The sequence below is a fragment of the Periophthalmus magnuspinnatus genome, chromosome 22, assembly GCF_009829125.3.
Source record: "Periophthalmus magnuspinnatus isolate fPerMag1 chromosome 22, fPerMag1.2.pri, whole genome shotgun sequence".
NCBI lineage: Eukaryota > Metazoa > Chordata > Actinopteri > Gobiiformes > Gobiidae > Periophthalmus > Periophthalmus magnuspinnatus.
In genome coordinates, this window is record NC_047147.1 from 13,492,034 (window position 1) to 13,517,400 (window position 25,367).

The window sequence follows — 25,367 nt, forward strand, 5'->3', positions numbered from 1 at the left end:
CACAGCCCTTATGAGTCCTGATAGCAGTGTCCACACAGTGAAATCATAACAGACCTCTTCCTCTCTGGGTCTCACCACATGACCTCATTCAGGGTGTGGGAATCATGGCGTCCCATCAAAATACACTCCTCATGAGCTCACCGGAGAGATGGCCTGTGTAGATATACCACATGCAGCGATGACATCATACGGGGGCCAGTGTCAGACAAACAGGCTTTTGTTGTTGGGCTCGCTGTCCAGCTTTACCTGCACAGATAAAGAAAGACGCACAGTGATGGTCTAAGAGAAAGGCACTGCACAAATTAGCAGGTAGAGGTAGTTTTGTGTCAAAGTAATGTGGAAGTAATTAAATATATTATATAAAATCCACACCCTAACATCTGTGGCTACTGCTTTGACATCAGCTTTGATTGTCAACAGAGTCCATGAGGCACAATGCTGCTTTTCATTAAACGTCAAGCAAGCCCTTATCAGTCTTTTATTAATGTATTAGTCATTGTGTAAACATTGAAATGATTACACAGGAGGACATATTCATATTCTGTTGACCAGTGTTTTTTATATAATCTATATAAATCTATGACGTCTTTAAAATATGGTCCAAGCTGAACAATAAAACCAGTGTATAATGTCTGAGCAAGTTTAAAATGTCCTATTTGTTGACACTACCAGCATCACAGTGAACTAAACTTATTGTGATTAAAATAGCATTATTCATAACCCTGTACGCACTTTATTCTCAAGTCTGTTATTCACTCCCCTGGCAAACAATGACGTTAAGGTACTTCTTTAGCTACTGCTGCCGATTAGAACTGACTATATGACATGTTTGTTGTGAAGGGGGAAGTGATTGAACCGCAAACTCTTCCATTATAGGGCAATCAAAATGTTTCTGGTGTCACTGTGACTATACAAGCCTGAGAACTCCATACTACCAAAATTACCACTACTACTGCTACAAGTCACCTATTACTGTTGCTACCCTGCTCGAAACATTTTGTTGAGCTTTTGTAGTATCCTACTGAGAAGACCATTAATAGAGTCCTTTACAGTGTAAAGTCCTTTCCTGTAGACACAAAACCTTCTTATTATGTCCGTGGGAATTGTGGGCGAATATTACAAAACGCCTCTGTTTACAGATAGTAAAATATGCATGAGTTGTAACAAGTGGGAATTTTCCATTTCCATTAAATCAACTCAGTGTTTTCTACCGCATTCTTTTCCAATCTCAAGCTAAACACAATCTTCACAAGAACACCCATCAGTCCAGAATAATTGTTTATGTCTCTATTTTAATTTAACTTGTTTTGAAAGCTGAAGGCCAAAGGAACTGTGAGTCTGCCAACAACCACTAGTGTTTAGCTGCATTCATGCCTTCCAAAGCCAGCAATGGGTGGTTCTTTCTGACCACTGCTGAGGCTCGGGTGGCTACATGGACTTTCCCAGGACATGGGAATGGCATGGCAGACGTCAGCTGTCACCATGGGGTCAGCATTGCAAGTTAGCCCTTTTGCAAGACAGTCCAAAACTCTAGATTTCAACTAGCCTCAGCTGCTAACAGCCCATGTGCTGGCAGCAGAGCACTGTTAAAAATAGACTGATACTTTTAGCCTCAGTGACTGGTTCAAAAGATCACAGCCAGACAATAGAGGAGTAAAAATATCTGACCATTGCGCTAAACCTTTGCCTTCTACACTCTAAAAAACACTTTTAAAAATCATTTGAGCGAGAATAAAAACACCTACTCAATTATAATTGCACTTACTATATATCGATACATATTGTACACAGTTAACCATGGACAGGTTGCAATAGCAGGAGTAGAAACATGATGCTTATGGAAACTACCATGGCAGTTATTTAGTAGCCACTGAAGAGTAATGATGATAGTACACTTATAATCGCAGCAAGTATTGGCGACTCAAATGTACATAATGCGTTTTTTACAATTTTGTATCTTTACTTAAAAATTGTAACCATAAACTACAATATATATTTCACATTTGTTACTTTGTACACAAAGTAAAAGTTAAACTCTTTTGTGTTTCTTTTTCTTGAATGAACTGAATAACTCGGTTGGGTTTTGCAGTGTATAGTCTATTGCCATGGCTCATTTCAATGGTCAAGAATAGTGACGTCCCACCTCCTACACGCCCCTTGCCCATTGGCTCCTACACTTCCAATCCTCAAGCACTCCTCAAACTGGGCAGATTGGTAAGAAATCAGAGATGTGTTTTGTAGTGCTACAGCCCATAGAGCAGAGGGTGTAGAGGGAGGAGAGATAGCGAAGGGGAAGTTACAGCCGCCTCGTTCTGCTGCGATCACCGTTCCCTCCCTGACCTGAGGAACTGAAGAGAGAGAGATTGGGATGGCTCTAGGGAGCTTTCAGTAACTACACACTGCCAGCTAATGAAGTGGAGGATACTGTACAGAAGTTAGATTTTTCGCAAGGACTAATTTTGCTTATAATTGGGGCTGTACCACTCAAAGTAAGTCAGTTTTTGTGATTTTAATGTCTCATTCTGTTTATTAAATGCTACTTCTGCTATACATATACAGTGAAATATTGTATTTTGGGGGTAGACTCAGATTTTTGTTTTCTTTTTTTTTGAGATACTGGCTGAATATCCAAAGCTTATTCCATTCTATGACTTTCTGATAGAGTTTTATACATAAAGAATCTTTGAGTTTCTGTCCAGGCTTAAGCTCTGTCTTTACCGTTGCAAGATGGACCAAGTGCCTTAACAGAGGTCAAGTGCTCATTATCTTAATCATGCATATTCAGTGACTTTTTGTGTGGTAATTTATATAGTTCTTCATGAAAAATGTAAAGATATGACTAAAAGGAAACTCACTTCTATATTTGAATTAATATATATTCCCCAACGCTCTTAAACAAGTGTTCGATTAATTCTCCTCACTTTAAAACATTCAAACATCATGCATACATACATATTACATGAAGCCCTTACTCACTTGAGGAAGACAAGTGCCTTGTCTTGCTATAATGTATGTACTTTGGCAGGCAGTAAAATGTTATAAATCAAATCAATGAACAAAAGTCTATTGATAAAGACTTTGGGAGTTGGGCAAGAAGCTATTAATCGGTATAATGTAATGGTTTCAAATGGGATGTATGGTCCACCAACTTAAAATTACTCATGCCTCTGCAGAACTGGCAGCTACAGGCTACACATGGGTACTCTGGAGGCAGCAGACTATCACTCAGAGGACCTCGATAACAAGTGAATATTTATGACTTGTAATGAAGCCAAGATGAATTCCATTTTATCTGCATGAGCTCATCAGCTTAAGGAGAAGACACCCAGCTTTTTTCATTAGTCAAAGTCCACATCTCTTTGTTTAGGTGAGACTCCAATTATTCAAGTAAGACTATGAAGACAAGAAACAGTAACATATGAATTTAATACAAAATTTTGCTTCAGGCCAACTTCAGGACATATTGTGACCTGATGCTTTTTTCAATAAGGTATGATGGAAAATCACTATGAGCTGCTAGTAAGCCAGTACTCAAAAGTATTGACACCTTCATACTAATTGAAACTAAACCTGTACGGAAACTCGAGAAGCTTTAGGTACTAGATACAAGTATGGAAACAGAAAGAAATTACATAAACAGGACACAGAGGGACCTTTCCTAAATTTTGAACTATCTCAAAATCAAAATTGGCATTGAGTACCCAGCCGTTTTTCTAGTATGAAAATCGACTTTGATATTTGGTATAATCACTTCTTCTTCATAACACAAGACTCTTCGCCCATATACCATATATGTCTCATCATTTGGTTGTTTTTAATAGAAATTTGTTATATGTTGGTGTAGCTTACTGACTGTCAGAGATCCTTGCAGCTGAGTCCACCTTTCTGTCAGGTTCAAGGGCTCATTACAGTCACTATTAGTCTTCTCTCTCCCTCTCCTCTTCTCCTCCTCTCTCTCTCTCCTCTCCGATGGGTGCTCTGGGTGCATTGGGTCCGGGCGCTATCATCGCTCAGTACTCACACTGGACGAAGACAACAAGAGCCAGATATTATTCATTAACATTTTTGTACTTGAGCCAGCATATCCTTGTCGGCCTAACACATGTTAACATTTGCTATATCCACAGTATGGAATGGTACACTCTAATTTATGGAAGACTATATTGGTGACACGCTAATGGCAATTCCACAAATCAAGTCATTTCACCAGTATGTCAGCTCTTACGGTATCTTAGCAGGGACATTTTTAACATATGATTTTGGGCAATGTTACTTCAAACCAAAACAAATAGTGAAGATCTATTTAAACAGTAACCAAGATAACAGCAGCACAAGCCAAGGCAACATTGATTTGACTTGTGTCACTGGTTTACATCATGCATTACATCTGTCCAAATGACTCATTATGAGATGGACATAGTTATCCAGTGAGACTTGTATTGAACATGTGATTGTGAGAGGACCTTTTGTTGGGCACTGCAGTCAAGTCACAAAAAGCAATGCAACTTTTGGCAGTGCGCAAAGGAATCTGAACAAAATAGCCTCAGATTTAGTTTTTTCTCTTACAAATCCTCAACCATCTTATTTACATCCTCCAGCAAAGGTAGTCCTGGCAAAGCCTCGTTCACGCTCTGGAGATGAGTGATGTACAGTAGTGACGGGTGTCTTGACGGGTTGCCTAAGGAGAAAATAAATGTACTTTAACCTTAATCTCAATATATCCAGGCTGCCAAAAACAACATATTGGCATGTAACTTTTGAATTTTTGATCAGTAAAACTTATTTGAGGGCATTTGTCTTTCTGAGTGAAATGACAGTGATTTATACAGCTATGTCACACTTTACCCATGGCCAGTTCCTCCCCTTATTGTAATATATGTCCGGTGGAGCCTTACACCAGCTGTCACTGACACATGCACAGTTGCACACCCAGTCCAAGGGCCTCTGAGTCTTGAATTCCAAAAACACTCTTTGGGCACTTTGGATATTTGACAGAACAGTGGCACTTATAAGTCAAGTTTTCAGTGGTAAAAATAGGTCAAACTCCAAAGCAACCCGGGAGCTATGTGAAATCATTTGATACACAGTCAGTGTGTAACAGGGTTTTACAGTGGGCTGATTGTTGGATGCTCCCTCACATTAAGTTATATTACAACTATAGGGGCATTCTTCAAGATCATATGGGTGTAGACATAAAAACAGGCAAAATCTAGTAGATATTGTACCATGTGTTCTCTTTAAATTAATGGTAAGAAAGGACAAAGAAACTAACTAAACTAAACTAACTAAAAAACTAAGAAAAACAAACAAAGCTAATTTTCTCTAAATTTGATCCCCATGCCCCAGGATGCCCCAGTGACATTGAAGGGTGGGTCAAATTTAGAGACACATGTATGTCGGTGTACCTTAACCACAGAAATAGAGTAATATTGATTCCTACCTTCTGCTAAAATAAATAACCATTGCACTTGCACTGTAATTTGCATATTAAATACAACAGAAAGGTGTATATAATCAAACAGAAATGGGTTGTACATTGCATGCTTTGTTGCTTCTTACAGTTATTGATCAATCCAATAATGCTACTGAGATTTCTAAACTCTCAATGTGTCTGACCTTGGAGGGGACAATGTGAATGGACACAGCCATAACTAAGTGTCCTTATCCATATGTTGCCTGGTCATTCTATTCTTAGAGCACCCTGAACTTGATCTCTCTCTTGGTCTTTCTGCTTGAAGATGATACTCAGTAACCAAGCCATACGACTCCAGAAGACTGTCCATGATTCGCTCCATGGTTTATAGGCCCACTCCCACCACGTGAACGAGAACAGTTGCTAGGGGAGTCATCACCTTTTAACAGCTTAATCAAATATATGACCAAGGATGGCATCAAGCTCTGTGCATCGCTAAATTCAACATTTATATGTGTATCTAAAACTAGTCTAGAAAAAGTTTTAAATTCAGGTTGTAAACTAATTAAATACTTGTATTACCACTACTTCTGTTACTTCAACTTGCACTTCCATCAACTAAACATTATTTCACTATTACTCCTCTTACCTGCAGCTAAAACTACTACTCCCATTTCAAGTTATCACAATTGTAAGATCACAATTAAATATGAATTAAACATAATATGATAACATTAGGATGTGCATGTAGTGCTTGCTGAAGTTGTAACTGTAACATATAATCCTCCCATTAGTGAAATCTTAACTGCCAAGGCTCCAGTCAGCTCCATGAGCAGATCAGGTGGACGTTACATCAGGAAAATATACCAGCAGACCCTGTGGGTGAATTTAGCTTTAGTGTGACATAACATGTTAGCGGCATTAGCACTATGAGCTCAGAGTAAAAGGTGTCATCATCACCTACAAGAAAAGCTGTAAATGTGCAAGTGCAACATTGTAATGTTAAGGTTTGCTAGGGTCAGTGGTCAGGGAGGTACAAGTACTCAAAATACCCAAGTACTCTTAAAGTTATCACATTATATACAAGCATGTTATTATCATTCATTCACTACAGTACTTAAAGCCTTACTTAATTACACCTAAGATTAAAATAAAAGGATTTATTTCATGGGTGTTTTTATTGCACTGAAAATATTGGAAAAACGTGAATTTACTGTGAGTGGACTTGCCTTTCCACAGAATTGACACATAACTTAGTCTGCCACTTGCTTGCTTCCATAAAGATAATACAGCTATGCCAGTAAAGTTCCAGAGTGGGCATAAAACAGATCCATCTCCATGGTGAATGTTTCAAAGTGTGGCTTTAGCTTTTTATATCCGTGGAGTCATGCAGATACCACTAGAATCTTTTAAAACATAATAATAAGAGTAAAAGTATGCAGTTCCTCACCACCTCTGCCTGTTATTCTGTACTAATTGCTCCATTTTCCAGAATGGAGCCAAAAATGTAAATTTAACCCTGTAGGTCAGCAGCTCTCTAACCTGGAACGTGCTGCCTGATGGACCATAAATACTGTCAGATTTGTGCTCTTACATGGTAACAGGGTCCACATTACCTCTCATATCAGACAGATCCACTCCCAGATACACATCTCATTCACAGTTTGAAGGATGATTGAAACTCCCTACTTTTGGCTGACCTGAGTGTTTTTCTTGTCTGGATGGAAGAGCAGTATTTTATCTGTGTCTTGAAGCAGAACGTGTCAGCTAGCATTATCTACTCCTTATTTAGACAAAGCATGAGTGAGGATATATCAGGCATCAATCATATATAAACACAGCATTTTTCTATAGGAGAACTGTAAAGTATAAAAGGCAGCTGTTCTTGGTCCTGTTTTATGATATTAAACATGGAAATAATTTTCCAGCAAATGTGAAATCTGAAAATAACATGGTGACAATCGAGTTTCAAGCCTCTCCTTTATATTGGTATGGGAACACATGTTTTGTTGGGGTAAAAATACTCATATGGGACAGCTGGACTTGACCAACCCCATAGGATAGATTTTACTTTAAATTTAGTCTTGGGCCTTGACTGGAGTGGAGCCTCTTGTGATATAGGGCTTGGTTTAAGCCTTGGTTTTATTGGTCCACGAATTCCTATTGGTCAATAACATTATGTATATGGTGCAGATGCCATGAGTATGAGTGTGGGCGTTATGGAGATTGAACAGGGCTCACAGTACAGACATATTGTCCAGAACGACTCCTTCAGACTGCACAAAGACAACTGTTCGGTGCCACACAAGAATGTAGGATGCGATCTGCTGGAATTCCCATTTGCTGCTCCGAGTTCATAACAATCCACACTTCACTGACACTTCAACAAAGACTAAACAAGACAAGTCTCTGCCGGCAACGTCTTTGTCCCATTAGGTTGTAACGTCTGAAAAACAATTAGAGGTGGACAGTTACGACTGTTGTTATGTTAGTAGCACCAGAAAAAGTAAAAACATCTTCAAAGCAGTACCTCTATAAAAATAATATGATGATACTGAGTCCCATGATTTTAGCCTGTGATAGTTTCCCACTTCTTCATAACGACTTTCACCTTCATTTTGGAACGTTGCTTGGGAATTTTAGAAGTTGTGTTAGAGTTTTAAATTGTTTTTCTTTTTGGACATACTCCTGAGAGACATTCTAATCATAATGACTAAAATGATTTTTTAAAATTACATTTTAAAATGTATTTACGTTAATTATGTGATTAAAAATGCATTTAGTCAGGTCTTGCTTAGCAGCGACTCATGACTTTCAACTAGTTTTCTGTTTTTTTTTTGTGGAGTAGGATTGCTTGTTTTGGGCTTTTCTTTCAAAGGACAGTCACTTGGCATTTGTCATTGTCATTTATCACCCCTGCACTGTGATCCTGAAAGTCTGATATGCGCCCCCTTGTTGGGTCATGAAGGTACTGCAAGGGGGTTGCCACAACAGTCTTTGATTTTGTTTTGTTTATGGGCTGGTTGAGGTTGATTTGGCCTGAGTGAAGTACATAGGGCCAATTCACTTTTTATGTCTGTCCCAAAATTTGATAAATAAAAAGTATTGTATCAAGAAGGCATCCAGTCAAAATTTACATCCCCAGAAATTACAATTTTAACTTTTTTTTCTATTTTTCTTATGTCTTACTGCTGACATGCGTGTCTTTTACTGGATTTAACTGTACTAGTAACACTTTACATAGAGTTCATTTCAGTCAAATGATATCACTCCCTTTTTGGATTCCCATGTCACTGGCCCAGAAAATAAAAATAAACTTTAGAGTGTCAGATGGAACTTGTGTCACCCTTTTGTCACTTGCATGCGTGCAATAGGAACTGTGCCCAGGTCTTTTACAGTAGCACAGGTTTAATTACCCCAGTGCCCCTATCGTGTCTCAAACAATTGCCATATTTGGAGTATTTACAAATCTCAACAATTGTTTACTTTGGCATGACACTACCTGATCATGTTAGCTTAATGCCCTGACATTTGACTAGTGAAACTAATAGTTACTAACAGAGCTGTACTTCCCCACCGTGAACCGACTGAACTCCGATAGATAAGAAGTGGGTTCACAGAATGGGGATAGTTTGTACTTTTCTGGTTGAACTGAAGACGCAGTGGTTAGCTGTGGCTTCCCATGGCACTGTTGATGTTTCCTGGAATTAGATTAGGATTCAAAGAAAATGGGGACAAGCCTCATTGAATTTCACTGTGATCTTAACTTCACTCACCACTATCACAGCACACAAACATTTGTCTCGTGGTCATTTGTGTTTCGATAGCCCTGCCAAGATTCTTCATAGTACATTTAGGGCTAATACTAATGCGAACAGTTATTATATACTTTACATATTAGGAATTAAGTGGTGCAAGGGGACAGTGGATATTCATTTTCAGAATAAAATCAATTTTCTCTTTTGGGGACTTTAAGTGTACTTTATAAACACCTTGATGTATAAAACTTGAAAACATTACTTTAGTTTTGGCATTTGTCCTTCTTGGTCATTGTATTATTTTGTCTACTTGGTTGTGTTTGTCTTTTGTTCAATAATAATCAAATTTTGAATGTGTATTGCATCATTCTGAGGTCAAAGTGCTATGACATAATCAGGGTGCTACTAGGGGATTTTGTGCCTTCTGTTTGCAATTAAAATGTTGATGTTATGAAAGCAAAATATATTGAAAAAAGGTGCTGAGATGTCAATGCAATCTTGTCTTTACAGTTAATTATAAATGATCCTCATTTTCACCAAAGTGTAATTTTGATTTAAATTTTTTTCTTTACCTTTTTAAGACAAAAGGGGAGGTTAGAAGATCTAGCAGCGCAACAAATGTGATCCCAGATTTGCAAATAGAGTAGACAAAACACCCTCTTTACTAATGCCTTTTATACAGTCTAAATAAAAGTGTACTTTCCCTTTAAGCAATAGCAATCTGTTTTATGACCAACAATTTTACAATTTGCATGAACTTGTAAATAAATAAAAGTATATCATATGACTTAAGCAGGTCAGGCAATAAAGGTGGAACTGCCACGAGGAATGCAAGGTCAAATACAAAACAACACATCTTACGGTAATATACTAAAATGTTATTGAAAAGGAGGAGCATTATAAAATCGCATACTGTTTCAAAAGGCTAAAACAATACCATTCGTCTTTGGTCCAGATAAAGGATGAGATCCAAAGGCAGCGGGGTGGAGACTCCAGCCAATGGTGTGCTGGGGGTTCCACAGAGTGATTCGGACATCAGACAGGAAGAAGATCTGGGGTTGTCTGTGAAGAGTCTCAAGGGCAAAGTCCAGCAGAAGGAGCCTGAGGACAGACTGGAGGTTGAGGTGATTTCTGAGAAAGAGGTGTGCCCACTGGACAAGAGTGAAAACAAAAATGGCATAGTGGATTTATCGAAGAAGGATCTGCTCAAACTGCTGGGCATCATGGAGGGAGAGGTTCAAGTAAGTATGTATGAGAATATAGATCTAATGACCTTTGACCCTTTGTTGAACTGTTAGACGTACACTTTTTAGGACAGAGGTTAGAAGTACACTTTTTTTTTACTTCATTTTTTTTTTTTTTTTTTTTTTTTTTACTGCAGTAACCAAAGTCAATTTTACTGTAGTTTACCGAGTGCTTTTTCCTCAGTTAGTAAATGATTGCATTTATTTTCCTCATCAACTCAACAGCTCTATCTAGTGGCCATAAGAGGTAATTGGTGTTACAGAACACCGACACGTGTTTCAGTCAGCATTTTAAATGTTAATATTTAAAAAATTGCCAGGCCAGAGAAGATGTCATCAGCATGCTGAAGTACAAGCAGACTTCTCCAGAGGCTCTCGAGTCTCGCTATGGCTCTGCGACCCCTGCTTCAGCTCTGCAGGCTTTGCAAAGAGACAGCATCGTCACAGGCACTAAGCATCACCAACCCAGTGTTTACCAGAAACCTATGCTGGAGGTCAGTCAACGTTGTATGGTGTATTGTATATATGATATTATTAATAATATTAATATTTGTGTTTTCTTTACCTTAGCTGGAGCGTCTCCAGGAGAAGCACAAAGACACCTACAGGAGGATGTTGGGTCAGCTGCTGCTCGCTGAGAAGTGTCACCGCCGCACCGTGCATGAGTTGGACACAGAGAAACGGAAGCACGTGGAATACATGAACAAGAGCGATGACTTCACTAACCTCCTGGAGCAGGAGAGAGAAAGGTGAGGAGAGGAATGAGGAGAGGAATGAGGTGACATGAACAAACTCTTTGCATGGCACTATCTGCACGTTTGCACGAAATTTTTCCGGTCAGCTGAAAGGCAGCCCTATAGGATGTTCCAATAAGGCTATTTATCTGGAACAACACGTGGCTTGATTTCACAAGCCGAGATCAAAACCAATACTATAGTAAATTTGCATGTTTTGTACACTCAAAGTCACTTTATATTTTTGTGCATTATTCTCTCACTGTGGTAAGCTGCTTGTAGCCTTAACTGCACTGTAGCAGACTGATGGACAACTAATTCAAACATGTCATAGGCAGTGGTTGAGCTACAATCATTCTATCTTGTTTTTGAGGATGAATCGTTAAAAAAATGAGCCATTGACACTCTAGCAAGAATATATTTAATATATTTTATATGGAAAATAACCAATTAAAAACAGTTCAGAAATTTGGCCTGATTTAATCCTATCGGTTTACTGTGCAGGGGGAGCATGACCTGGTATAGGTCTACTATAACTCTAATTGAAGACAGTGTTGTGTCTTTTGGCTGTGTCCGGTGTAAACAAGAGGAGGAGGCTGAACCACTATGCCCTCTGTGAGCAGTGGGAGCATATGAGAGTCTCCCATGACATCATGTATATAGTGAGGTGGATTCAGAGGTGCTGACCGTTCTGTGTGGTCAGTGCAGCTCAGAACATAAGCAGTGTGCCCCAACAGAGAAAGGCCTGGTTACATCACATGGGCCTCAAAGATCAAACAGGCCAAAGCTATAGTGTGTATGGATGTGTACGAGAGAGGGGCCCTAACCTACTAATTAAAGCTTTCACAAACTAGAGTTTCTAATGGCCATTTCTTGCTGGAGAATGCACTCAATGCATTTCCCACAAGGCAGTCCTGGCAGAGACTGGATGTACACATGAGGCATGAACAACATTTCCAGCCTTAATTTTTTTTTCTTTTTCTCATACTGAGACATAAAATCTAGTCTAATGCCTTCCTCTAATTCTGTCTGATTGATGCCAGATATGTAGATCTGTATTTCCTCTTTCCAAATCTTGTTTAGTTGTAACCCTCACATGGCGGTCACAGCTGTAGCCCTCACTTGACCTTTGATTTCATGCACCCCTGACATCATTGCTTTGACATTTGCAAATTTAGACAGCCAATTCCTAGAATGGCAATGATATGTGACGATGTAAGTATGAATTTTGAGATCTGAAAGCTACTCCTGTACAATATCCAGCCAAAGGGACGCTGATCCTACTTGGCAAAAGATGAAACTGTAACCAAGTATCCAAGTACACTTACAGTAAAAATAACTATAGTATTTTAAACATTTCACTTAGCAGGCTACTTCATATCTCATTTGTATTTTTGGTTTGTTGTGTAACTTAAGCTGTAAACATTCAATAATGATAATAATATATGATAATAATTTGGAAATAGTAATTTAGAAAGCTATCCCACATTTCATAAATGATATACAAAGCATTGTGTGTATGTGTGTGTGTGTGTGTGTGTGTATATATATATATATATATATATATATATATATATATATATATATATACACATACATACATACATACATACACGCACACATACATATATAGGATTAGGTCATTACGATATTTGAAGAAGAAACACCTATGTAATTAGATTTGTAAAATTTGATAAATGTAAATTTTTGTTAATTTTTATATATATAATATAATTGTTATATAAAATATTAGTGTGCCAGTGTCCCTTGTTATTATTTGAAATGTATTCTTACAGTGGCCTGGCTATGCACTTGTCAGATTTACTTTGCACAATTGTCAAATACTCCTCCTAAGGATCCGCCTCTTCACTGTGCACAATGTAGAGCAGGGCATCTCTCCCTCACACGAGACAAGAGGCTTGTATGGGTGAGATGACATCACATAGCTCTGGCTGAGGTGTGAGTGGAATGGATGCTTTTTAATCAAACTTTTTTGCTTTCTTAAACTGCTTTGGTTAGATTGATCTGCACAAGGTGAGGAGTGTGTTAATGTTTTAATAGTGTAAGGTTTTTTGGCTCTTTTGTGGCTGTGGACATTTCCTTCTAACATGATGCAAAGTGATTTGTTTAACTCATTTTGCAATGCAAAATTGTCTGGGTGAATATTGCACAGATGTCTGTGGGACTCTACAAATGCATTGTACTTTTCATGCATTTTGTCACAAAGATGTGAATGGCCATGAGCAGCATGGACAGAGACTGAAAGAAAAGACCACTTGGTGAGGGGGTATTAAACTTTTTCTCTCTTTTTCACAGGCCCAACCGAGGAAATGGGAAAATTGAAAAGTTTATTTACTTGTTTGGTGTGATACTATTATCTTATACTTCTCATGATATATAAAATGCTATTGTATTATTATACTTTCTTATGATCCTTTGCTGTTAGTGAAATTATTTACATGTGACTTACATTTCATTTTGTTTTAAATACCAACTAAATGTGTTTTTTTTGCTCTGTAGATTAAAGAGACTCCTGGAAACTGAGAAAGCCTACCAGGTAAAGAAGGAAAAGGAGCACTCCAAGCGACTGACCAAGGTGAGGGAGGAGCTGGTCAAGCTGAAGTCCTTTGCTCTGATGCTGGTCAATGAGCGCCAGCAGAACCTGGAGCAAATGGACCAACAGAGCCAGCGTGTCCAAGAGCTGAGCCAGCAACTGCAGCAGCGAGAGCAGGCTTTGAAAGAAGCTAACGATCGGGAACGTGACGATGGACACAGGCTTCAAAATCTAGAGACTGAACTGAAGGACAAATCTGCCAAGCTGAGCCAACAACACGATGAGATGAGCACCAAATTAGCCAATAATGAAGCCAACAACCGGCAACTCAATGCCAAAATTTTTGCACTGACTCACAAAGTGGAAGAACTGGAGTCAGAAAACAGCACACTGAAGAAATCTGAAGAAGAACTGATGGAACTGAGAGACAAGCTAAGCAAAGGAGAATATGGTAACTCTAATTTGACCACAGAGTTGGAGAATTTGAGAAAAAGGGTAATGGAAATGGAGGGAAAAGATGAGGAGATCACCAAAACTGAACATCAATGTAAAGAGCTGAGGAAGAGGTTGCAAGAGGAGGACTGTAGAAGCAAAGACCTCAGGCTGGAGGTGGAGAAACTTCAGGCCAGAATGATAGAACTGGAGAAGTTGGAGACAGCGTTCAGCACCAGCAAAGCCGAGTGTGCGCAGTTACACACAGCACTGGACAAAGAGAAGGGCCTCTCCAAAGAGCTCTCAGATGAGGTTGTAGCACTTCGTATTCGTTTAAAGGAATTAGAGTCTTCAGAACTGAAACTTGAAAAGTCTGAGCTAAGCCTCAAAGATGATTTGATTAAGCTAAAGTCCTTAACTGTTGCCTTGGTGGACGAGCGCAAAGGTCTGATGGAGAAAATCAAATCTGATGACAAACAAAAGGAGGATTTGAACAAAATGGTGGAGGTGGAGCAGGGTAAAGTTATGGAAGTCACTGGGAAGCTTATAGAAGAAAGCAAAAAGCTCTTAAAACTAAAATCTGAAATGGAAACCAAAGTGCAGACTCTTAGAAGTGAAAAATGTGATCTGTCAACAAAACTAGCTCATGAATTAGATATAAATAAGGAACTTAATTCCAAGATTAGCCAAATGAAAAAGAGGATAGATGGATTAGAGGCAGAGAAGTTGTCTGTGAAGAATTCTGTTAAGAGCGACTTTGGAAAAATGCCTGATCCACTCAAACAAGACAACAAAGTCAAGGAGCTGACATTTGAGATTGAGCATCTGAAAAATCGCCTAAAACAACTTGAGGTGGTTGAGGGAGATTTGATCAAAACAGAAGACCAATATGACATGTTGGAGAAAAAGTTTATTACTGAACAGGATAAAGCCAATGTTCTTTCCCAGCAAGTGGAGGAGATGAGGAGTCAGATAGCACGCAACAAAGCCATAGAAAAGGGTGAAGAAGAAAGCCAGGAAGAGGATCTCAGGCAGCGATGTAGGAATGAGGAGGTCAAGAACAGAGAGCTGCAGGCTGATGTTATAGCCCTAAAGGAAAAAATCCATGAGCTCATGCACAAGGAAGACCAACTTTCCCAGTTACAAGTGGATTATTCTGTTTTACAGCAAAGGTTTTTGGAGGAAGAGGAGAAAGCCAAGAACATGGGCACTGAGGTCTTCCACCTGACTAAAGAACTAGAGATAGTCAAGCGCCACAGTCGTGCATTAAGGCCGAGTATGAATGGCAGGAGAATAATGGACATAGCGATGACATCCACCGGAGTACAAACAGAAGTGCTATCCAATGGGGCTGCAGATGAAGACACCCCTGCAGTGTTTATAAGAAAATCAGTTTTGGAGGAAAACCACATTATGAGCAACATCAGGCAAAGGTGTCTCAGAAAACCGTCTGAAAAATCTATTGAGCGCTCCCCGTCATCTGGCAGCGATCTGAAAAAATCGTGGATTCCCTGGATGCGGAAAAAGGATAGTGTTACCCAGGATACCAGTCTTGAAAAGCACATGAACGGTGACGCCCTGCCATCTGAGCTACCCATGACCCAGAAGCAAGGTCAACCTTTGCACATACGAGTTACACCAGATCACCAAAACAACACGGCAACTCTCGAAATCAGCAGTCCAACTGAAGATGCATTCTCAAGCTCAGCCCCACTTAGCCCCAACCCATCCCATTCCCAACCGAAATCCAGGATCACCATCATTCCCACTGCCACTCCTGGTCATAGGAGGTCCGGATTTGGTTGCCATGTTCCAGAACGAGCCAAATCTCCAGTTTCTATCACCACCATTTCCAGAGCCAAGTCTCCAGAAAGCAGTAGATCCTCTTCCTCAGCCTCCAGCAGGCCTTTGTCCCCTGTTTCTATCATGACGGTCAGCACTGTGGTTCCTGAAGGTTCCCCCTCTCCTGAGCCCCAAGAAATGACCATGGGGCGGGCTGTTTTTAAAGTCACGCCTGAGAAGCAGATGGTTCCCATGCCGATAAGAAAAGGCCCTAACAACAGTAACATCATCACCACGGAGGATAACAAGATTCACATTCACCTAGGCAACAACCCAAAGTTGGCAGTCAGACAGGTGGCTTCTGCAGCAGAGAACAAAGAGATGACCTTATCAACCGGGACAGTCTTGCGCTCTCCTCGGCAAATCACAACCACTACAACAACAGCTACAAGGAGCGCACAGAGCAAAGTCATGAGCAGTATCACCATCACCCCAGTTTCATCAGCCACCTCCAGACATACACAAAACACGGTAAGACTCCTGCTATTACCTTGATTTCAAAATATAAATCTTAACAGAAACTAATTTAAAGAACCATAGTCATAGTTACATTTTCTGTAGACCTCATGCAATTATTTCAGTAAAAGTCTAATTGCAAATCAAAGATGGACCACATGGAGTTTTGCTACTTTGTCTTCAGTAAACATTCAATTAAATAATAATTTCAGTCTTTTCAATTTCATATTTACAACAAGAAATTGAAAGCAGCCTTGATCAAAGTCAAATTGCTACACTAAATAAACAAACTGCTACAAAACTGTAATTTCACTAAACACCTAAACTCATCTGGGTGGAGTTAAATAAAACATAAACTAATCCAGTATTATAAATCTTCACATTTGCTGTCCCTGTTTATTAAACTGCACTTCTTCTGTGTCCATCAGCCTGCACAGGACACTCAAGGGTCCCGCACAGGGCTGACTCGCATCCCAATGTCCAAGAGCCTCAAGACGGGAAAGGCAGTGCTGGGGTCTCTAGGAATCTCTAGTGGAGTAAAAATGGAAAGCCAGTCTATGAAAATAGAGGTTAAAAAGTCTGTAACTAGTACCACTTCGGAAAAAGGGGTCAAGTTTTGATATTTAAAAATATATCAAAATGTCATATTGTCCTCCTCTAACCTAAACATCTGACCTACATGTACTTATAAATAATGTGTATGTTCTCATATAGATAATTATAAAGACTTGTATCTATTCTAAAAATGTTATTTGTCTTATCAATATATAAATCATACTTCAATGTAAGGTTTGCATTTTTGTCATACAGTTATTGTGGTGGGTTTTTATTTTCACATTGTGCTGCTACTAACTGCCTTTAGTTTTGTATTTTATATGTATTTTATAAGAAAATAAGACTGTGTATATCAAATTTGTGTTAATAAATTATGAATTCATGTAAAGGATTTGTACTGAATATGTATTTTGAATAAAGACTTTCATAATCAGTGTGTATTCATTTCCAAACATCCAAAAAAAATCTATATAATCTCACAAAAAAAAAAGCAAAAAAAAAAAAGCATTTAGCCTTAGAACATCTTAAACGGGAATAGGAAATAGGCAAAACAAACAAATATTGAATGCCTGTCCAATACTGACATGGTCATGTAGTTCATAATAATATTGCAGCATTTTATAGCGTTACATAATAGGTTTGTCGTGTATCGTGTATCTAATCCTTTTTTTGTTTGCGCTCAATGGGCGTGGGCTTTGCGTATTCCACTGTGACGTCATACTAAAATACTAAAATCTCATTGGTTCAAAGGCTTCCGGGTTCTTCTTGGGATGGGATTAACAACACGTAGAAGTCAACATTTCATAAAATAGACAGATGATTAAGTTAGATAAGGACGACGCTGCCATGCTGAGACATTTTTACTTTTTATGAGTGTTGTTCTTGCTTCTAACATTTTTTTTACAACAACGACGAAGTCTATAGACTAAAGAACTAAAGTGGATTACTGCGCCCGAATCAGATGATCACAGCCATGATGGCGTCAAGCTACAACGCGAAGGAAGAGGACGGACACCACTCTGGAGCTGCGGGTCACGGTGGAGCGGGCGCTGATAAAAGTAGAAAACCAGACAACACGGCGTTTAAACAGCAGAGACTCCCCGCCTGGCAGCCCATCCTCACCGCTGGCACTGTGCTCCCTGCCTTCTTCGTTATCGGGCTAATTTTTATCCCCATCGGCATCGGCCTGTACGTCACCTCAAACAACATCAAAGAGTTCGAGGTAAATCTATAAAAAAAACAGGAGTAGGACAATTATGTTATAGAATACTTCTGTTCTATATTTTACTTAAAATCACTCAAATTTGCTATTTGTAAATTGTTTCCTGTATTTGATGGATTCTCGCACGGGCACCTGTTGAAATAACCATATTTTCCCACAGTAATGTAGCACTTCCGTAACAAGATCATGTTGATAAATGGATGATTTCTATATCTTTTCCAGTCATAGAATAAAAACAAACGAACAAACAAAACCTTTAGTATTGCTTAATAACGCGTATATTTTGTTCATAGATCGACTACACAGGTGTTGACAGTAAGAGCGAATGTTATGCCTGTGCCAGGAATTTCAGCTGGAACAGCACAACACCCTGCACATGCTCCATGAACTTTACACTGGAGCAGCCCTTTGAGGTGAGCCAGAATCTTGCTGACAATATGCGGTACAATGAATAATAGATGCCCCCTCCATCAGAATTGATGGAGAAGAACCTTTGTGTACAGTACAACAAAAAGGGGAAATATCTCCCTAGTGCAACTGGTCCATTATGTTCTATTTTTGTCCAAGGCAGGCATTGAATGTTTGCAAAGTGTTCATTACTATCGATTCTTGTAGTCTTAAAATATTCTGTAAAAGGTCCTGCCTGAAAGGCTGCATTGATTTTTAATAAACGGTGTGCCTTTAAACCAGCTTCATTTCATAATTCAATTGGACCAATTCTAATGTTACAAGTGAGGATGGCACAAACAAACACTCTAGTTAAACAATGAAATTTGTCTTAAGTCTAACTTTGCTCTATACTATGTGCCTTTTTCTTACAGAGTAATGTATTTATGTATTATGGCTTATCCAATTTCTACCAAAATCACAGAAGATATGTGAAATCCAGGGATGACAGCCAGTTGAATGGGGATCCGACAGCTTTAAAGGTACACATTTGCTTTCACACTCAGCAGTAAAATAGATTAAAAACAATACGTGCTAATAATGTGAGGAATTATGTTTAACTTCAGGATCCAAGCAAAGAATGTGAACCGTATCGCACAAGCGAGGGCCTGCCTATTGCTCCATGTGGGGCCATTGCAAACAGCCTTTTTAATGGTAAGTGGCACTGCTGAAATCTCTTATTATATGTATTTGGATTTTATATTGTTAATTTTTCATTTCAGATACTTTGGAGTTACATTATGTTGACTCTAATGGCACAAAGGTTGAAATTCCACTGGTAAAGAAGGGCATTGCTTGGTGGACAGACAAACATGTTAAGTTTAGAAATCCCAATGGAAACACCAACCTCACTGTTGCTTTTCAAGGTATTGCAATGTATTGCACTATTCAATGGATTGAATGAAATGATGAATGAAAACCTGAATTCAACCTGATTGTAACATGATCTGTGTCTGGACTTAGGCACATCTAAACCTGTGAACTGGGGAAAGCCGGTGTATGAGCTGGACCCATTAGACCCAGAGAACAATGGCTTTATCAATGAGGACTTCATTGTGTGGATGAGAACAGCTGCTTTGCCCACTTTCCGCAAACTCTACCGCATCATTCAGAAGAAGTCCAGCACGACCCCCACGCTCCCCAGCGGCAGATACATTCTGTCAATCACTTACAGTATCCTTTCAGAATAATATTGTGCATTCATCTTTGATAGTACAAATCAGAAGAAGGTGCAGTTTATTATTTTAGAACAGATGAAAGGTACTGGTGCAATCATTGAAATTTATTTAATATTTCAGTTGGATGTTTCTCTCTTGTTACGTAGAATACTCCATAGATGTAATCAGTTTATAGACATAAATTGCTACTTCTCCAAATAAACATAGGCCTAACACTTTGCTTATACCGAGCCTCAAATTCCCAAATTGTGCACTGTGTGTACAATATAAATGTGATACTTTGTTTTCTTTTTTCTTAACTCTGTAAAATCAGACTACCCTGTGCTCAGCTTTGATGGTCGCAAGCGGATGATTCTGAGCACAATCTCTTGGATGGGAGGAAAGAATCCTTTTCTTGGAATTGCTTACATTACGGTTGGCTCCATCTGCTTCTTCTTGGGAGTTGTTTTACTGATCATTCACCACAAATATGACAACCGTAACACCAGTGCTGATATTCCAAACTAAGTACTCTGTTCTGCATGCCCGGGTGGACCATTATAGGACCTTATATACAGCTGAATGCGGATATACTGGTCTGCAAATGTATGTTGTCTTTGCTGAATGCGCCTCATGCTAACTTGTGTAAATTATATTTTCAGCTAGAAGGATGCCAAGCCAGCTGCTAAGAATGTTAACTTCTGCTTTTTCTATTGAAAGTTGTACATTTTATTTTAGAAACGGTTATTGAAGGATTTATGCATTTTTTTTTTTTTTTTTTGTCCAGCACTGTACTGCGTCCTGCTGAAGCCTCATAAATCCATATACCTCTCTTAGGAAAACCAGAAATATCTATATTGTAGTACTTAAAACACACATAATCTAGTTAGGACAGTTTGCTTATGGCTGGAAAGGAGTCGATATTATATGCTTGAGCTTGATGCAGCACGTTGGGATTATAGTACTATTTTCAAATGTATCTAAAGTAATGGTCAGGTATAACAGAACGTTGACCAAAACACATGCACTTTTAAGTGTTGTTGTGCATGTCTATAAATTACCATTTGAGAAAGTTGAATAAAAGTTATTCAGCTCTATTAGTTTGAAATGCATTGTGTAAGTCGGGAAGGTTCCATAAATATTTAGTAACCAAATCTAACTGCATAAAAATGTTCACTGTATTCTGAATCATCTCAGAAAGCAGCAAGGTTAATGGTAGGCTTACCTAGTGTTTACCAGATATCCCCACTTTTTTCTTTACTGGAAGTGTTTCAACATTGCTTTTTTTTTTGTTTTGTTTTTTAAATCATCTGTACACCCACCTCATTAACACTCTTTGTTAAGTTAAACAGCCCTTAAAAGGTCATTGTTGTGCATGTATTTATCAATTGAACGATGTGTGTGGTATAATGGTGAACTTTTTTTCTGACGATGATTAAAGTATTTGAGATAATTTTCTAAATCTCTCTGTAACATACATAATCAAATGTATACTTCCAAATGATATAACATCGGTAAGGCCATGTAGTACATAGCCACAATAATGGTTAGGTTCAACTTCTCTATATGATTATATTACTGTAGTATTCACTGCTGGTGGGACAACCTGCTACAGAGAGTGGGCCATCACAGCGCAGTGTCTGCACAGTAACTTGATCGATGTTAATAGTTAAAAATATACCTGGCTGAGGATTAATCTATCCCCAGACATAAGGAGAATATCGTCATGCAAGCTCTTCGCAAACAAAGGGATGCAATGTAACCGGTAACCACCAGAGGGCAATATTTCTTCACAAATGTTTGCTCCTGTAATAAATCTGAATCCAACCTGCAATCAATGAATCTCTAACACACAAATCATAAGTTTCCACACATATCTGAATGTCCAGGATGCTGTGTGTCTGTGCCTCGTTGTCTTATACGCCTATTTTATTTCTCGCTATAAGTAGTGTACCCTATGCTGGTAAGAACACTTATGTTTTGTCCACATTTGGGGACTAAATTATTTGATTAGGATTACGCTTGGCTAGTATAATAAAGTGTAGTAGTCTGAAATGAATATTTAAAATACAGGAAGCACCAGCACGATTCTGGGCAAATGCTTTACATGTAGTAAATTGCATCCAACACTAGAAAGCGCCAAATACATCATAGATCACATAAATCAAACATCACAGAAATCAAGAAAAAACAATTATTGCCTGGGATAATCACATAGAGCCCTCAGAAATATGTCCCATTGTGTCTTGCGCCTTATTTTTGTTCAGCCTACGTTTTTATACAGCCTTGTCAAATAATGTCTGTCAAACCAAGCGACATCTCGTATTTCTTCTGGTTCATTTTATTTAACATGTGGTGTCCTTCTATCTCGTGTCCATGGTTTGATAAATGATCAGACTCAAAAGAATGCAGTCTAAACCATTCCCAAAGAAGGCATCTTAAATGACATCAGGGGCACGCACATCTACAGACAGGAAAAGGTCTGGAGCTCCCATGGTAAATTGAGATTTTGGGATCTGCCCCCTATTAAGTAGCCGCTGGTGGAAAGATTCTTCCCACTTGGAAAGAGGCTTTTCCTTCTTGGACATCTGTGGCGGAGCTTCCAGTAGTAGTGAGGGAGAGAGGGGTCCCGGCGCAGTCTCCTCACACTTGTACTCTGCACAGGGACAGGCTCCGAGCAGCAGCGATCCTCTGCTCCGTTCATTTAGGTGGTAACGGTGAGTAATTTGTCTTTTAAACGAGATTTTCAGTTCAAACTTTATGCATCAAGTGCTTTTGAAATTATTCCTAGAACACTTAAATTAATACAATTTAGTTTAATTGAAAATTCAAGTCGGTGGTTGAGCATTTTTAGTTGGTTTATTGTATTTAAATCTTTATCTTTGTTTAATATACATTCTTGCCATTTAACTGTATTTATCAGTAAGCAGTATGTGATAGCAGAAAGCAGGTGGGGATTTTCACAAAAAAGTCTGGATTTGCAATTAGAGGATTTGGGCTGTGAGAAAGAGGGAGACTTTGGGTCCTGCAGTTCTTCACTCATACACCAGGGGGGGCACTATGTCTACTGTATGTGGAAGTATGGGCTTGAACGAGACTGAATGGGAAGAATTCAACAATTTATAGCCAGTAAAAATGTAAGATGGTTGCAGATTGAAACATTTCAGTTGCTATTACATTATTCAAGAGGATGAATAAATTGGTGTATAAATTTGTAAGTTTTATCTCCTCATGAAAAGATGGAAAAAGAGAAACTGCACAATATTATAATGCGTTAAATAGTAATGTTACAAATTTCACTGTTATTATTTTTGTTTGAACTATACTACTTTGCTTTTTGCATTGGCATTAGCTGGCTATAAGGTGTGGCATGTGTTATGTAAGTCTGGCGGAGGTCTGAAGTTTCTTTAGTGTAGTAATAACAGTGCGTCTGTAGTATATCTACTAATCTGATCAAACTGAGATGAGATGTTTTGGTGAGACACGTTCAGAGGCGTTGTCTGTTAGCTAAAGTGGTTTATTGTCTTGTCTTGTCCCTTTCATGTTGCTCCAGCTGATCCTGTGGCTCTTAGACCAGTGTTTAGACTCTAAGCCGCACCAGGGGCCTAACACATCTCTCCTTTATCCTCAGACTGATTGATGCACTGCTGACGATATAAAGGGCTAAACATGAAGATAGGGCTGTCACTAGCCACAGCTGCCTTATTTGCAGCTTTGCTCTCCTCCATAGATGCTCAAGGTAAATGAAACCACCTGGCAACAGTACACACACACACACAGATACACACACTTCTCCCTCCTTCTGCCTTTCCTCTGTCTCTCATCTGCTGTTGTGTCTAAAGGATCAGGTGTTTGATGTTATCATAGAAGTACTACAAATCGTTGTATTTGGTAAGAAAATAAAGTGTTTTTATGTGTGTTGTTATTGTGACTGGTATTAATTTGCCGATATTATCACAAGGAAACCAGATATGGGCAATCCAAAAGTAAATTAAAACTGCTATCTCTGAATAAATCTTAATTGACTAAATCAACATAATAAGCACAACTGGAACGATTCTGTTGACTTTACTGTTTGTGGTAAGAGTTTATTGGTACAAAAAAAATCTTACATTTTGCCTTTGGTCAATGGCTGATTTATTATTATTAGTCATTGGTGTTTCTGTCCAAAATGTTTCCTTGATGGTAACATAACGAAGTTTTCTTACACAAAAATTCCTCTGACTGATGTGTTCCAAATGTATGCTGATAATTTGTAATGCCTTTTGCCATACTTGTCACCAAAGCTATTATGAGCTGTATATTATTTAAAATCTGCCTGTCAATTCTACAACAACTTTGTGATTTCATTTGCGAACTTCCAAGGCAAAAATCTTGGAAAATAAAAAAGTAGTAGATGTGGAAACCTTTAGATTTTTCCTCCTTGATCGGTCTTTGGCAGGATGCAACTCCCTTTCACGTATCTCCACCAGTGGAATGGAAAGATGAAATACGAGAATCGCAAATTAATAGTCAGACAGCACAAAGACAAAGAGCCTTTCTACTGCCTCTTTGTGGGCTCGAGCAAAAGTGCTGAGTTGCAATACGTATGGAAAGTAATATGCAGTAATGTTTAATGTCAGCACATGTTGTGGAATGACTTTGGCATCTCTCCTACCTTTTTGGGAGAGTTACTCTTCGCTCCTCCTCTGGTCTGTCCTCTGGCACTCATTCAGGCCTGGACTGCTGCTTGGCTGCAGAGCTGGAGACTTGGTTCTAACACAACAGTAGCCAGGCCTGAGCCCTGGAGCTGAAGAGGGGAACTTTATTAACAACTGATGGAGCAGACACCAATAAGATCAGTTCAAAAACATCATAAAAGTTTCATACCTATGATTGCAATGTGGACAAACCATGAAAATACCTACTTACACCCCAGTCCATCACCTCCTATAACTGGATATAGTCTCTCAGTGTCTCTAACTGCGTACTTTGAGTGGAACGCGTGGAAAATGACTGGGAATGCAGTTCAGCAGGACCCCTTGATTTGATGTGCCAGGTTGGTGATTCTCCAATCCCACTAATAGAGTTTGTGGTGGGCTGTTGTTTGTCGTCTGCCTGTGCACTCATTGTGTCAGAAACAATGGCTTCTTCGAGAAGTAATATTTTACAGTGATATTCCTCTATCCTCTGCTGTGCCTTAGATTACAATGATTCTTACTGATGCCTAAAACACTTTTGCACACCTCTGTCTTAAATGCTAAGAGGTTTGATTTTAAATACTTATATAGATACAAACATTACTAACCATGCTGAGAAGAGTATCTCTAAATAATCTCCAATCTTCTCCCATTGAGTCACAAAAAGTTATATGTTTAAAAAAAAACAACAGGTAGAATATTAAGGAATTCAATCACAAGCCCCACAATAATATTTTCTCTACTATTCATCCTTCTACATTTCAATACATGTAAAAGGAAAAAGAAAACATTTTAGATACTGACGTGTTCAGTTCTTGCGGTCACAGTGGTAAGAAGAATATCGTTTTAAAATATATCGTCCTCTGTGTCTGTG

General features: G+C 38.8%; 3 protein-coding genes across 7 annotated transcripts in view; all 3 read left to right on the forward strand.

The window, feature by feature from the left end:
• The first annotated feature begins 2,216 nt into the window (after positions 1 to 2,216).
• LOC117390473 (filamin-A-interacting protein 1-like) lies at positions 2,217 to 17,421 on the forward strand. The gene is made up of 6 exons (XM_033988219.2): positions 2,217 to 2,489; positions 10,127 to 10,412; positions 10,736 to 10,909; positions 10,986 to 11,164; positions 13,670 to 16,448; positions 16,862 to 17,421. The coding sequence occupies exons 2-6, from the start codon at positions 10,134 to 10,136 to the stop codon at positions 17,051 to 17,053; spliced, it is 3,603 nt and encodes a 1,200-aa protein (XP_033844110.1). The 5' UTR covers positions 2,217 to 2,489; positions 10,127 to 10,133; the 3' UTR covers positions 17,054 to 17,421.
• Positions 17,422 to 17,729: 308 nt separating this feature from the next.
• Positions 17,730 to 21,267, forward strand: LOC117390474 (cell cycle control protein 50A-like). 3 transcript variants are annotated; one of them, XM_055231132.1, is made up of 8 exons: positions 17,738 to 17,812; positions 17,950 to 18,210; positions 18,504 to 18,623; positions 19,032 to 19,139; positions 19,224 to 19,311; positions 19,380 to 19,523; positions 19,621 to 19,830; positions 20,149 to 21,267. In XM_055231132.1, exons 2-8 carry the CDS (start codon positions 17,950 to 17,952, stop codon positions 20,340 to 20,342), a joined length of 1,125 nt encoding a protein of 374 aa, XP_055087107.1. In that variant the 5' UTR covers positions 17,738 to 17,812; the 3' UTR covers positions 20,343 to 21,267. The 3 variants fall into 3 exon arrangements, with proteins under 3 accessions (XP_033844111.1, XP_055087107.1, XP_055087106.1); XM_055231131.1 differs by having other exon boundaries at positions 17,741 to 17,812; positions 17,906 to 18,210; XM_033988220.2 differs by having other exon boundaries at positions 17,730 to 18,210.
• A 1,118-nt stretch (positions 21,268 to 22,385) lies between these two features.
• Positions 22,386 to 25,367, forward strand: part of col12a1a (collagen, type XII, alpha 1a) — a 42,047-nt gene continuing 39,065 nt past the window's right edge. For all 3 annotated transcript variants that reach the window (XM_055230903.1, XM_055230902.1, XM_055230901.1), the window contains exons 1-2: positions 22,386 to 22,531; positions 23,446 to 23,553. In XM_055230903.1, coding sequence (XP_055086878.1) covers positions 23,484 to 23,553 — 70 coding nt within the window. In that variant the 5' untranslated portion in view covers positions 22,386 to 22,531; positions 23,446 to 23,483. The remainder of the gene's footprint in view (positions 22,532 to 23,445; positions 23,554 to 25,367) is intronic.

What these genes read in the sequence shown, in the direction of transcription:
- LOC117390474 (XM_033988220.2), top strand. Translation starts at nt 17,950, where the DNA reads ATGATCACAGCCATGATGGCGTCAAGCTACAACGCGAAGGAAGAGGAC. An exon ending in CACTGGAGCAGCCCTTTGAG is followed by an intron (nt 18,624 to 19,031) that starts GTGAGCCAGAAT and finishes TTTTTCTTACAG; the next exon opens with AGTAATGTATTTATGTATTA. An exon ending in GGGATCCGACAGCTTTAAAG is followed by an intron (nt 19,140 to 19,223) that starts GTACACATTTGC and finishes GTTTAACTTCAG; the next exon opens with GATCCAAGCAAAGAATGTGA.
- LOC117390473 (XM_033988219.2), top strand. Translation starts at nt 10,134, where the DNA reads ATGAGATCCAAAGGCAGCGGGGTGGAGACTCCAGCCAATGGTGTGCTG. An exon ending in ACCAGAAACCTATGCTGGAG is followed by an intron (nt 10,910 to 10,985) that starts GTCAGTCAACGT and finishes TCTTTACCTTAG; the next exon opens with CTGGAGCGTCTCCAGGAGAA. An exon ending in CTGGAGCAGGAGAGAGAAAG is followed by an intron (nt 11,165 to 13,669) that starts GTGAGGAGAGGA and finishes TTTGCTCTGTAG; the next exon opens with ATTAAAGAGACTCCTGGAAA.